The 14,802-nt window shown below is 44.2% G+C and overlaps 1 protein-coding gene across 1 annotated transcript; it reads left to right on the top strand.

The window, feature by feature from the left end:
• The first annotated feature begins 180 nt into the window (after positions 1 to 180).
• Positions 181 to 14,520, top strand: tdrd5 (tudor domain containing 5). Its single transcript, XM_085376276.1, has 17 exons — positions 181 to 553; positions 644 to 846; positions 1,118 to 1,424; positions 1,587 to 1,762; positions 2,024 to 2,107; positions 2,363 to 2,419; positions 2,614 to 2,776; positions 3,001 to 3,107; positions 3,260 to 3,462; positions 3,563 to 3,772; positions 3,861 to 3,927; positions 4,114 to 4,305; positions 4,383 to 4,517; positions 12,993 to 13,055; positions 13,149 to 13,256; positions 13,363 to 13,540; positions 14,453 to 14,520. Exons 1-17 carry the CDS (start codon positions 181 to 183, stop codon positions 14,518 to 14,520), a joined length of 2,694 nt encoding a protein of 897 aa, XP_085232402.1.
• Positions 14,521 to 14,802: the final 282 nt, after the last annotated feature.

Below are 14,802 nucleotides of genomic sequence, written 5' to 3' on the forward strand. Positions count from 1 at the left end.
AACTCAAGCTAATTAGAGACAGGAGCTAACTCAAGCTATTAGAGGCAGGAGCTAACTCAAGCTATTAGAGGCAGGAGCTAACTCAAGCTAATTAAAGGCAGGAGCTAACTTAAGCTAGCCTGTTTTAGGCTAGCCTGTTTTAGGCAAGCCTGTGGACCTAAACGCAAAAAACATAAAGCCATGCGTTTGCCTTCACACTTAAATTGTAGAATCATATTTAGTAAAGTGGTTTTGTGTGTAGAGAAAGGTAGGGTGTCAGCGGTTCTCCTCTATGCCAGGTTCTTGACTTCCAGCTGCTGTGTTTTCCAGATGTATTCAGGTAAGATGAACCATGAGAACATTTTGGCTCAACTGAAGAAGGAAGTTCGCTCCTTGCTCATTTCATCCAAGAATGGTTTAGCTCCGGAAGAGCTCCTACGAGACTACGCCACCATGTTGGGCCATTCGATGCCCCTGAAAGTCCTGGGCTTCAGGAACATTTTGGATATGAGTCAGCAGATGCCTGATGTGGTGTCCATTAACTTCAGGCCAGATGGGAGCATATTCTTAAAAGGTAGCGTCTCATTAAGGCATCAGCGCTCTTGTCTTTGAACTCTTGAACAGGTTTAAGTATTTGACACTCTCGCTCTGGTTTCCTGTGCAGCTGTTGGTCACGAGACCACTCGACGCATCGAGGAGCTGGTGACCAAGCAGCGCTCTAAGCCAAACAAAAAGGTCAGCAGGGGAGGTGCCCGCTACTTTCCAACTCATTCTGTGTCCCACTATGTGGTCCTCCCAAGAAGAGGCCCCGCTCCTCCAGCCATCCCTGCACAGCTGAGGACGGAGCTGCGAATACTGCTCTCACAAGTATGAATGAAATGTGTTTAATGTTTTGTGTCCATTATAACCTGGGCTTTTAAAGCCTGCTGTAGATTTTGCAGCTGGTTTATTTGCTTGGTATAAGCACAGCATCTTTCAAATGAAGCATGAGCAAAATGAGAGCACAGATTGTTGGCTTTTTTTGCACTTTATAAGGTCTAGCCTGTTAACGTGAATTTTGAAGAGAAGATACCTGACAGGCTTTTCTTTCTTCTGTCACCGTACTCTCAGTGGAGTAATAATGCGGCCGCTCTCTCAGGGTCCCATTAGGTTATCCGACTTGGAGGCTTCTTTCTGGCGCTTCTTTGGACGACCGCTTTGCATTCGCAGCTATGGGTTCTACTCCACTGGAGAGATGTTGGGGGCAGCGGCAGATATGCTTGTCATTAGCCAGAGCAGGTTTGGCTCACTTGTGTTCCTGAGGGAGCATATGATCCCTAGGCCACTGCTCAAATTACCCGCCTCAACAAAGAGGGGTGGACTGATAAAACCAGCATTGCCGAGGACATGCAGGCCAGATTCTGAAAGGCCAGATGTCAAACTTCAGTCGCCAAAAACACCTCCAGGTTCGTCCTTTGGGCTTTTTCTTGTAGTTTTGTTTCGCTCTGTTTGTTTTTTGCACTTCTAACTGTTAGATTTGGTGCCATGTAAATGAAATTAAACTGAGAAATTTGGCTCTGTATTATTGCACTAGTCTGCATTTTGAAACACCTTTGCGTCCTCTTCAGCTGAAGCTCCAGAGAAACCAACATCTCTGAACCAGACATCTACCCAGAATTCCTTGGATTCTGCCCGTAGTGAGCCGGGAACCGTCGATAGCAAGCCGGGGGCGGACGAGAAGAACCAGGAAACCAAAGCTCAGCTTTCCCCAGAGATTCAGCTCTTTGATAACCATGTCCTCCAGGTTGGGTTTCATTTGCAGCTGAAATCCATCTCAGATATGAAATGTCTAATGTTCCATTGCTTCTCACTGGATAAACTGTGGCGCCTAAAAGACTCTGGTTTTGGTCAAACATTTGGGGTGTAATTGTTCAGGCACACTACAGCAGAAAAATCAGAAATAGTGCTGTTACTAAATCCTGTCACGTAATGGTGAGAAATCCTATTTGGTATACCTCGTATCTGTTAAGTGCAGTTTCTTTCTTCTTCTTAAATGTGATGTTAGCTGGAGGAGGGGCTTCGTCAGCAGATCCTGGAGAACGGAGTTGCTGGCACCATCAATCAGGAGCTGAAGGACAAACTACGAGCGGTGAGACCTCGCACCGCTTTATCAGCATATGTCTTTGAGCCCAGTTTTAATCATGCAAGCATAACAAGTGTAAAGTCTGCAAGTGCTGTTATAGTTCATGTATGTGGGGGGGAAAGGACGCGCGAGTATACGACTCGCTCTCAGCCCCTGTCGTCGATCTGAAATCGCCGTATTAATCACAGATGACCGTAAGAGGTCAACAGATGTTAAAGAAAGTATGTCGTGAAAATGATTAACATGTCGACAACTCTGCAGGTCATAGGTCAGACGGACGGCGGATTATCAGTTCACAAACTGCCAGCAGAGTACAAGGTAAAAACAAGTTTGCATGATCCAGGATGTTAGAAGCAGAGCCATCCTAATCACTAATAGAAACAACCTGTCACACACACACACTGTTGGCTCCCCCCCACCCTGGAGGTCGCCCATGATCACAGCAGACATTAATAAAAGATGCACACTCATCTTCTCGGGAATCTTAAATATTCTCCTTTCTTTCCTCCCAGAGGTGTTTTGGCGAGGACTTGCCTCTGCAGCAGAGCGGCTTTGTTAGCGTCACTGAACTCATCGGTGCCATGAGTGACACTTTCCACCTAAGACCAGCAGAGGGAGGCAGTGGACAAGACTGGATAATCAGGACCATACGTGATACTGAGAATACACGTCCAGGTGTGTCTTTATCATTGCATCGTTTGCTTCAGCCCGCTTACATGAGGAATGACTATTTAGTGTTACTGTAAATATAAATGAGTGTTTAACCCACATCTTTCTTCCTTATGTTTGTTCACAGTAAAGTCACGAATTACAGTCACGTGTGGAATTCACACGTTGGAGCATATTTGTGCAGTTATGACTTTCAACCAAGCAGGAAATGTATTTGTCTCTGTTTCTAGACTCAAAAGAGAGCGAGAGTTTTAATGATGATCAGACGTTTCCAATTGTCCCACCATCAGATGATGAGAACAACGAGCTGGTTACCAGTAACACACACAAGGAAATGGTTTGAAAACACATTTTTTTTGTGGTTTGACCAAAGCAAGTAATCAGTGATGCTTGATGCACGGACATTAAAAGTGATGACTCTGAACTGCACTTTACAGCCTGTAAGAGGAGCTAAATGTTATCGAGTGCCTTTTGTGTGTTTGTCTGTAGATTTCTGCAATTCCAGTGCATCTCAGCCCTGCTGTACCCCTCGACGCCCTCCAAAGTAAGCCTCTCAAACCACCGACGCGCCACTGTGCTCGAGAGCTGGTGGAAGTCTTGGTGGAGCGGGTGGAGTCACCCGGATATTTCTACATTCGCTTCAGCGAGACTGAGGAGGCCCGAGCTATGGAGAACATGATCTTTGCGATGAGGTGGTGCATGTGTTAGCAGCAGCAGCTACTGTACGGACTCTTTAACCGTGCCTACTCTGATCAGTACCATCTTTTTCTTTTTCCTCCTCTCGTCTCCTAGACGATGCTACACCTGTCCTCAGATGTCGGAGTGCTATCGCCTTCCCCAGAGATTTGTTCGACGGGGTCAGGTCTGCTGCGTGTCACCTGACGGACTGTGGTTCTACCGGGTGGTGATCCATAAGGTGATCTCCCCCACTCAAGTGGAGGTGTACTATGTGGACTTTGGTGATTTGACAGTGGTACCAACCGCCAACCTCAAGTTCCTCAAGTAGGGGCCTCTGCAAGCTCTCGTTGAAAGGATGATTTAAAAAAAGAGATGTGTGCATATTTTATAAATTTATCTGGCTGTTTCCCAGGTCGGCTTATTCGGTTCTTCCAGCACAAGCTGTCCCATCTTCACTTGCTGGAATTAAACCCACCTCTGTGAGTCTGTGCCTTAGTTTAATTTTCAGTTTCCTTACAAAGACAAGCCTTTCTATAGACTCCAGCACCAGTGCCTTGGTAATGCCAGCGTCTCAGCCATCTTGTGATGGTTTAATTGAATGTTTTGGCTTTCAGTGCTCTTATGGTTTGGATTCATAAATGAGTGTTGTGGTTGGTCTCCTGCAGGGCAGCTGGACTCCTGGGGCAACAGCCGACTTCCAGAAACTGTGCTGTGATCGCACCCTGGTGGGCGCTCTGGATTGTTACAGTGGAGACGTGCTGCAGCTCTACCTGTGTGACACACATACTGATGATGACATCTACATCCACACTGTCCTGCTGAGCCAAGGCCATGGGACACCCTGCAGCCCTGCAGCAGTGAGCAGCACCCACAAAAACACTGGTTTGGTACCATAATCATGATCAGCAGCAGCAGTTTATCATTCTTTTAACAGGATAGCTGTCAGGTCACACCAGTGAGTCTCTACCTGGGAGAGGGGGTGGCTGACCTGCCAGAGGTGAGGGAGGAAATGATTTCATCCCCAGAGCCAGGAGACACTTCTGAAGAGTCTATAATGGACAAACTGAAGGTAGCACACTGGTCTCATAGAAACATAGTGCAGGGCTATAGTGCTCTTGCCCCGTGGGATGTTGTTAGATTTGGCAAAAGATCATTTTATGTTTCTGGGTAATATTATTGGGTTTTTAAAAAATGTTTTTATTAGTTTAAAACTGTTAGAAAGATTATGGTTGTATATCCGCATGTATCCAGCTGCATTTAGCTGACTTTGGGCGTCAGCTGGGATAGCCTCCAACACCACCTCATCTGCATACGTGGTTAATGCCTCCATTTAGTGTGTTTTCTCTTTGCATAAATATAGATCTTCATTGTAAACTGATAAAGAAAACACACAGCGGTGCATTAGAAGGCCACAGCTATGCAGAGAATAACGTTTCAGACTGTTGGATAAGGTTGAGTTTTGCACCCACGTCTAACATTTGTGTTATTTATAGGTAGAGCTGGGCGATATGACCCAAAATTCATATCTCGATATTTTTTAGCTGGATGGCGATATACGATATATATCTCGGGTTTTTTTTTGTTTGTTTGTTTTTAAGCCATAAAGTAAGAACAAAAAGAGAGTTCTTAGTCAAAGCTGTGTCTCAATGTCAATCAGGCACTTTTATTAACATACAGCATAGATGTACATGAAGAAATTACTCAAAAATAAATTATCAGCATTTATTAAATAATCATGCTCCATAAATAAAAGAACACAATGTTGTTTTTGTGCATAACAAAGAGCTCACAATTGTGGAGTCAAAATGTAAACTAAAAGACGCTGAGCATAATAACAAAGACAGATTTCACGGCTGCTCTGTTCCCAAGTTCTACTGTGTGACTGACAGCCTGGAGTTTGAAATCCGCTTCGTAACCGTGTCTCTTACAGGTGCCATTTATGGTCCTTATACACACACAATACGGTAATATTACCTTGAAGCACAGTACGTATCACTCCGCGAGGCTCAGCCGTAATGCTCCGACAGTCCATCAAGCGGTGCGGCTCCGTAGCTTACCAAAGTCGTACTAAAACATTTTTTGACAGATTGCACATAAGGTGCACTGTCGAGTTTTGAGAAAATGAAAGGATTTTAGGTCGTTAGCTCGCTAACATGTTGACGCTGTCCAGCCCCATGCACGGGGCGATCCGCGGTAACTCATTAACGGAGATTTGCCGTGTTCATCTTGTCGTTGCCTGCAGGTGAAGCTATTGGGGAGGGGTTGTTGTGCTCAGTGAAGGAGAGGCGAGGCCCAGTAACGCAGCGTAGAGACAAAAATGGACGAAAGAGAGACAAACTTGTGGCTCCACAAGTATAATTATAACGTAACATAGACTATATCGATATAAACGATGTTGTCACATCTTATATCTCGTATGAAAATATATCGATATTTTTTAAAAACTCGATATATCGCCCAGCTCTATTTATAGGTGTTCAATTTTAATCAGTTGGGAACAACATCTTCAGCTTTCTAACTTCATTAGCTTAATTAAGATTAATTTCTTCCTCCTGAGCACTTCCCGTCCAAAGAGCAGATATTTGCCCTGCGTTAAACGCTGATACTCGAGCTCAGCACCAAACGACTGCTGCTCTTTGTACAGCGTCCTTAAAGACTGAAATACTCCCAGGATTGTCATTTAAATGTTGTTGTTTTTTTTAAATAGATTTGCAGCTTTACGCTGTTGTTGTCTGTTATCTGCGAATGCAGTCTTTGCCTCTCATTGCATTCATTTCTCACATTCATGTAAAGCTTTTACTCTCCACTGTCCATAGTTCTTATTTCTTATCTTTGCAGCCATACTGTCACTGCTGCAGGCCCGCTGCAGCGCGTGCGCGCACACACACACACACACACACAGTCGGTGTACACACTTGGCTCAAACACACATGTCATCTCGCTGAAGGGAGAGTTGCAGTCAACGCTGCTTAATGTATAGCTGGGCTGTTGGAAGGTCACGGCTTGTTGTTGGACTATAAATAAGACTGCAGCCAATCGGTGAGTGTTTAATGGATATTGTATTACAAGATTGTCATTCTCTTATGTTAATGAGCAGCAAGTTGTTAAACTGAACATACTGGGAAGAAGATTTGACAGCGTTACAGCGTGTCCAAATAGCATTTGACTGGTATTTTTGTATATTTTATATATTATACACACATTTTTCATATGCTAGTGACATTAGAGCAGTGGTTCTTAACCTTGTTGGAGGTACCGAACCCCACCAGTTTCATATGCGCATTCACCGAACCCCTCTTTAGTGAAATTTTTTTTTTTTTTCAAATTCAAGACATATGTTTTTTTACTGGTGCACAAAATGAGCCGTACATGAACATCACCTTGTTCAAAGAACAAAACCAACACAATGCATGAACTTACAACAAATTACATACCTGCAAATCAGTGTGACTTCTGCTGTTGCCTTTGAGAGACCAGTTCAGATATGCGTGGCTTCACCTTGGCAAGTGCCAGTCTCATGTCATTTTCACAGAAAAGTCTGTTCCTTTTCTTCGTTTTTATGTCCAGCATCGTCGAAAAGGATTGCTCGCAAAGATATGTTGTAACAAATGGTATAAAAAAATCCAGGGCTTTCTTAGCAATAATTGGATACTTGTCCATTTGTCGACACCAAAACGTTGAGAGTGTTGTTGTTCTGAAGAGTTGCTGTTGAACCTGGCTCTGCTGAATTTCAATGATTTCGTCAAGGTATTCATCATTGACATCTGCTGTCTCAACAGCAAACGTGAACGGCTGTCTCACCCATGCTGGATATGACTCTCTTGTAGGGAAATATCTGTCGAGAGACTTTGCAAGCTCATCTAAGTGCGTTGCAATTGTTTGCTTCAGTTCCGTGGATACAGAAACATGTCCGATTCCAGACACATCTTCGACCTTACTTACACAGTTGTCCAGAAGGGGGAAGTTTGCAAAGTTGTTGTTCTCTGTTCGTCGTTTCCATAACGTTAGCTTTTTTTGAAAAGCCTTCAGGTGTTCTTCCGCTTCTATGATATTGACTCCACCACCCTGCATCTGCTGATTGAGATGATTGAGAGCTGCGAATATATCAGCCATGTATGCTAAAATGAGAATGAACTCAGGATTTTTGAAGCAATCTGCATGACAGTGTTGGTGCTCTTGCAAAAACAGGGCTAATTCCACACGCATGGCAAAAACACGATTCAGCACCTGTCCCCGGGATAACCACCGAACATTAGAATGGTACAGAAGTACCTCGAATTCAGAGCCCATTTCTTTACACAGCTCACTGAAGATGCGGTGCCTCAGAGCACTATTTCGCACATAGTTCACACATTCCACCACGGTTTTTAATACTTCTGCCATTTTTGGAGGCAAGGTTTTTGTTGCCAATGCATGCCTGTGCAAAATACAATGAGTCACAATGATGTGTGGTGCATCGGCTTTTACTAGCGCACCAAAACCAGAGTTTCTTCCCAGCATGACGGGAGCTCCGTCTGTACAAACTGCAGAAACCATGTCCCATGAAAGATTGTTGTCTCCGAAGAAGTCATCCACAAGCTTCTTCACATCGGCTGCCTTAGTTGTTGTTGTAAGAGGCTTACAAAATAAAAAATCTTCTTTTATCATGTCATCTTTCACATAGCGCACAAAAACAGTAAGCTGGCTTAGATTAGCAACGTCTGTGCTCTCATCGAGCTGAAGGCTGAATTTTGCCGGGCTTGAAATCAGATCGGCGACTACTTGAGCCAAGATGTCTTTACTCATGTCTTCTATTCTGTCGCTGACGGTGTCATTTGAAAGAGGAATTTGTGATAATTTACCTTCGGCCGCTGTTCCGAGTATCAGATTTGCCATCTTTAACGCGGCTGGTTTCACGAGTGTTTCACCAATGGTGTGTGGCTTGCCCTACTTTGCGTTCAGGTAAGCAACTTCGTACGATGCTGTGAGGATCGGTTTGTTAACGGGTACAAATCCAAGAGCAGGCAGAGTGGGCCTTTCATCGAATCTGGCTCTCTTCACCTTGAATTCAGCAAGTGTTGTGTTCTTGTATTCCCCGTCTCCATGCAGCTTCAAGAAGTGTTCCTTTAGTTTTGCCGGTGCGAGACTAGAGTTGCTCAACTTGGCGTTGCAAATCATGCAGATAGGACGCTCACTCCCATCACGTTCCGTGATACATGTAAATCCATATTGTACATATTCGTCCAACCACTTTCTTTTTTTGCCCGACATAGTTAGTATGGATTAAAATGTTAAAAAAAAATCACGCGAAGTACTACCACGACATTCACATGTTGACTACTGCGCGCGCTACATTCCCCGCAGCCCTGATTGGCCAAGCAGTGTAGCATGATCGTCTGCAGCTAGTGATGGCCAGAAGGGGGCGTGTCATCACAAATTTACACGATAATTCGGGCGTGGCTGGACCTCTGCGACCTCCGCAGTGGAGGCTCTGCCGAACCCCTGAGACCGACTCACCGAACCCCTAGGGTTCGATCGAACCCAGGTTAAGAACCACTGCATTAGAGACACTGAAGTTATAGATGTGGCTTTCTTCTAGGGGTGCAACGATATTCGTATCGATATTGAACCGTTCGATACAGTGCTTTCGGTTCGGTACGCATATGTATCGAACAATACAACATTTGTAATTTATTTTATCAACTTTCCTTCTGACGATGCTGTCTGTGTGGAGCGCTCAGTGAATCTGCGTTCGACTACTCCGCCTAGGCTGCACTGTCGAGCGCAGATCCACTGAGCACTCAACACAGACAGCATAGTCAGGAGGAAGAGCGCAGGGCAAGCTAGCGAGACAGAAGTTAAGCTCTCCTTGCAAGATGGACCTCCCCCACCCTCATTCAGATCTGGCGTTTGGAATTATTTTGGTTTTCATGTGACGTATGACCCTGAAGGTAAGCGAGTCATGGACTAAAGTAAAACAGTATGTTGGATGTGCCATGCAATGCTTAATTACATTGGTGTGAACTAGTGTGTTAGCGCAGTTAGCTCGTTAACGTGTTGGCCGTCTAGCCCCATGCACGGAGCGATCGGCGGTAGCTCGTTAACGGAGATTTGCCGTGTTGTGGCGTTAAGGTCATTTCAACGAGATTAACCTGAAAGCACTAGTGGGAACACAACGAATATGACTGCACATTTACTCCGACATCATCCTAGTGCAAAGACAAGTGGAAGCAGACAAAAACAACAAGCATGCTACTAACTTTAGCCGAGTCATTTAGACAGCTGTTAGCACGTGATTCTCCTTATGCTGCTGAGAATATAGCCCAGAAGAAGCGGATAGTATAGCTTTTATTTTGGAAAGAGCCATTTCTCTGTAATAAACTCTTTTCCAAAGATGAGTGATTCCTCAATCAGATACAGGGCTTGCAATATCGCTAGCCCGACGTCCCGGAGCTAGCGATCTTTCCAGTCGGGCTACCAAAATCTATCTCTGCCCTGCCCGTCGGGCTATTGTAGGAAAAATATATGTCAATGCTTTTGCATTCTTTCAGAAATGTAGCTGGGTAATTATGTCATTGGCATCGGTGAGCCACTGTCAATATGTGACATATTGAAATCGCGTTTGAATTTGCGCTTGTTTTTTTGCTTTCACTTTGCAATCGTGCGAACTGTGTATAGAGAGCGACAGCACTGATCTGTGAGTGATGATAATTTGCGCACCAATTCCTCTGACATCGTCTTATTAATCGTTAGCTTACTATGCAAACATGACAAGTGAAATCTCCTGCAGCTTAAACATGTGAGAGGTTGATCGCGCAGAGAATCGCTGAGCTTATGTGAGTCCGTGTGTAAAAGTAGCAGTATATATATTTTAGTTCTGCTGAGCCAAATAAGACAGGTCGGGGTGAAGAAGTGACAGCCAAAGAAAAGCTTACCACAAAACGGAGAAGTTATGACAAATGAGACTATAAGGCAAAAAGAAAGTGCAGCTTTATGGTTTCATGGACAAAATTATTTCTGTGGCTGCAATATGACGAGCTAAATAACCAGGGCTGCACATAAGTGGTCCGCAGGTGCGCATTCGCTGTCAAAATAAAAAACGCGCACAAGGGTTAGGGTTAAATTTAAAAACTGTACTTTTGAGTTAAAATATATATTTATAATTTTAATAAATGACAAATTAAAAAGGCATGAACATTTTTTTGTATCGAAAAAATATCGAACCGTGACACCAAAGTATCGAACCGAACCGAACCGTGAATTTTGTGTATCGTTGCACCCCTACTTTCTTCCCATCATTTATTAACCAGCTAGTTTTACAGGACTGATGAGGTGGCTCATCGAAGCAATCCTCACACTGAGCTGCCTGTTTGGCTTTGACTGAGAGCAGGCGTTCTTGCTCAGATGTTGGCGCTTCGCTCACTGTCACATCGTATTTTACAAAGTGAGGAGATGCTCAGAGGTTCTCTTTTCCTAAAATCTGAGATCAGAAGTGTTACACAGACCAGGTCGCGGCGTTGAAGCTAACCTAAGAAATTGAAACTGTGTTGTTTGGAGTGTTACGTAGGTCCTCTTTTTCCTGCAGGGTGATCGTTCTGTGGCCTTCCTCCATAAAAGTCGTATTCAGTAAGCTGTACGGTTCTTACAGCTCTCGGTCGCAGCAGATGGCCCCGCCCCTCCCTGAGCCTGGTTCTGCTGGAGGTTTCTTCCTGTTGAAAGGGAGTTTTTCCTTCCCACTGTCGCCAAAGTGCTTGCTCATAGGGGGTCATATGGTTGTTGGGTTTTCTCTGTATGTATTATTGTAGGATCTACCTTATAATATAAAGCGCCTTGAGGAGTCTGTTGTTGTGATTGTACAGTGGGGCAAAAAAGTATTTAGTCAGCCACCGATTGTGCAAGTTCCCCCACTTAAAATGATGACAGAGGTCAGTAATTTGCACCAGAGGTACACTTCAACTGTGAGAGACAGAATGTGAAAAAAAAATCCATGAATCCACATGGTAGTATTTGTAAAGAATTTATTCGTAAATCAGGGTGGAAAATAAGTATTTGGTCACCTCAAACAAGGAAAATCTCTGGCTCTCACAGACCTGTAACGTCTTCTGTAAGAAGCTTTTCTGTCCCCCACTCGTTACCTGTATGAATGGCACCTGTTTGAACTCATCATCTGTATAAAAGACACCTGTCCACAGCCTCAAACAGTCAGACTCCAAACTCCGCCATGGCCAAGACCAAAGAGCTTTTGAAGGACACCAGGAAAAGTATTGTAGACCTGCACCAGACTGGGAAGAGTGAATCTACAATAGGCAAGCAGCTTGGTGTGAAAAAATCAACTGTGGGAGCAATCATCAGAAAATGGAAGACATACAAGACCACTGATAATCTCCCTCGATCTGGGGCTCCACGCAAGATCTCATCCCGTGGGGTCAAAATGATCATGAGAACGGTGAGCAAAGATCCCAGAACCACACGGGGGGACCTGGTGAATGACCTGCAGAGAGCTGGGACCAAAGTAACAAAGGTCACCATCAGTAACACACTACAACGGCAGGGAATCAAATCCCGCAGTGCCAGACGTGTTCCGCTGCTGAAGCCAGTGCATGTCCAGGCCCGTCTGAAGTTTGCCAGAGAGCACATGGATGATACAGCAGAGGATTGGGAGAATGTCATGTGGTCAGATGAAACCAAAGTAGAACTTTTTGGTATAAACTCAACTCGTCGTGTTTGGAGGAAGAAGAATACTGAGTTGCATCCCAAGAACACCATACCTACTGTGAAGCATGGGGGTGGAAACATCATGCTATGGGGCTGTTTTTCTGCCAAGGGGACAGGACGACTGATCCGTGTTAAGGACAGAATGAATGGGGCCATGTATCGTGAGATTTTGAGCCAAAACCTCCTTCCATCAGTGAGAACTTTGAAGATGAAACGAGGCTGGGTCTTCCAACATGACAATGATCCAAAACACACCGCCCGGGCAACAAAGGAGTGGCTCCGTAAGAAGCATTTGAAAGTCCTGGAGTGGCCTAGCCAGTCTCCAGACCTCAACCCCATAGAAAATCTGTGGCGGGAGTTGAAAGTCCGTGTTGCTCGGCGACAGCCCCAAAACATCACTGCTCTCGAGAAGATCTGCATGGAGGAATGGGCCAAAATACCAGCTACTGTGTGTGCAAACCTGGTAAAGACCTATAGTAAACGTTTGACCTCTGTTATTGCCAACAAAGGTTATGTTACAAAGTATTGAGTTGTATTTTTGTTATTGACCAAATACTTATTTTCCACCCTGATTTACGAATAAATTCTTTACAAATCCTACCATGTGGATTCATGGATTTTTTTTTCACATTCTGTCTCTCACAGTTGAAGTGTACCTCTGGTGCAAATTACTGACCTCTGTCATCATTTTAGGTGGGGGAACTTGCACAATCGGTGGCTGACTAAATACTTTTTTGCCCCACTGTATGAATAAAACTAAATTGAATTCCAGTTATAGATTTTATTTTCAATTAAAAATGTGTCTGTAAATTAACATTTATGGTCTGCATACTTTGTCTTGATGTACCAGGTTGAAGATGAAATGCCTGCCCTGGAGTATATCTGGGATAGCGAGGTTGTCCCTCACATCCAGGTATGAGCACCTGGCACTGACCCTCATCCACTGCTGTCTGTCCACTGAGGTTAAAAGACTGATGGTGGCTGTTTCCTGTTACAACTTGTTCAGGCTAAAGAGAAAAACCCGTTCAACGCTCTGCTGAAAGACCAAACCGTCACCTGCCCCCTGACACCTCCAGATCTCATTCAGACAAAGATGACCACAGCTGACCTCACGGTGAGATCATCTGAAGAATATTAGATATACCGATTACTTTTTTTTTTTTTTGCAGGGGGGAGGAGTTGTTTTTAGTCTGTTAATGAAAATGTAATTTTTTCCCCAGACACAGAGTCCGACTGCCCCACCAGCTCCACCCGTCATTAATCCCACTTCCATGAGACCAGAGGAGGTGCTGCACCAGCCTAAGGATTCTGCCCCCTCCATGACCAGACCTCCTCTAATCCTCAGCACCCTGAGCCTCCACACTGCTGCCCTGGGTCAAATTCAGGATGGTACTCTGGGTACAGATGCACACACTGACTTACTTGTGTGCATATTGTGGACTTTTCTCTAAAGTCCACAATATGCACACAAGTCATGTGAGCAAAAGAATGCAGTCTTGGATCCGAGTAACTGCGTCACATTTATATAAATAACTTGTTCTGTAGAGATGAGATTCAAGCTTTGTTTGTGATTCTGAACTTTAGTTCACTTTGTAGTCAATGCTAGATTACATCATCACCCATTACTCATAATGAATTATAGTTCTGCTGCATTTGTGGCAAGAAGTTGTCTTTGGAAAGAATAAGTTAACATTTTGTTCTCATTACAGAACAAAGGTCCTGATTTGCACAAAAAAAGCCTCATCTCTCCTGCACGTGCACACATCTTGTAATGAGATTAAACAGTGACCTTCATTAACCTACATATGTACCTCATTCGCTCCATCTCCCTTACACTCTCTCTCTCACACTCACACTCACACACACACACACACACACACTGGCCTTCAATGAAATTAGTGTGTTCATGGATGGAGCGAGGGGGTATTGATTTCCACCCTGCTGCTTGCTATGGTGGATGCACCTGCAGTGAAAACCTGACATAGATTCAATTAGACCTGTTACCAGAGCTATTTGACCCAACAAGCTGCTCTCTGTGCGTTTGGCCTGATATCGATACACCGCCGCTCCACCATGCTGGCGCTTGTGCAGTGAGGGGAGGAATAAATACAGTGCTGGATTTATCTACAAACATGCAGAAGTTTGAGTGCATCCCAAAAACATGTCACACTGAAGTTGGCCGACTTACTGATGGCGTGCCCTGAAGTTTATTGAAATTCTCCCTTTTTAAAGAGTTTTTCTATTTTAAAGTGTAGGACATATGATTCACAGAAATGGTTTTAAATGTGAGTCTCGGACTTTGTTTTCCAGATGGACCCCTTTCTCACCGGTACCCTCGGAAATCTGGCGTCACGTTTCCTCTGTTTGGGTCCAGATAGGCTGAGAGTGTCACAGCCAGTAAACACATGTTGCTGTTTTTTTCCTACATAATTGAAGCTTTTTAAATACTGTGAACAAAGACAAAAACATGTCATGACTGATGGAATTTTATTTGGAAAAATAAATGTTATTGCCTGGACTGCTTTAATATTTTTAGAGAACTCTGTTCATCTGACCCTTGTTGTTCAGGCGACCCAGCGTTTGTGTTTTTGGTTTAATATTCTTTATTTCTCCTTGTCAACTCCCCGTCTCCTGTTTCCTGTTTTACTTTGATAGTCTTG

Source organism: Diplotaxodon limnothrissa, linkage group LG17 (assembly GCF_057381915.1).
Source record: "Diplotaxodon limnothrissa isolate DT_005_m linkage group LG17, D_limnothrissa_male_GT1.1, whole genome shotgun sequence".
NCBI classification, from domain to species: Eukaryota; Metazoa; Chordata; class Actinopteri; order Cichliformes; family Cichlidae; genus Diplotaxodon; species Diplotaxodon limnothrissa.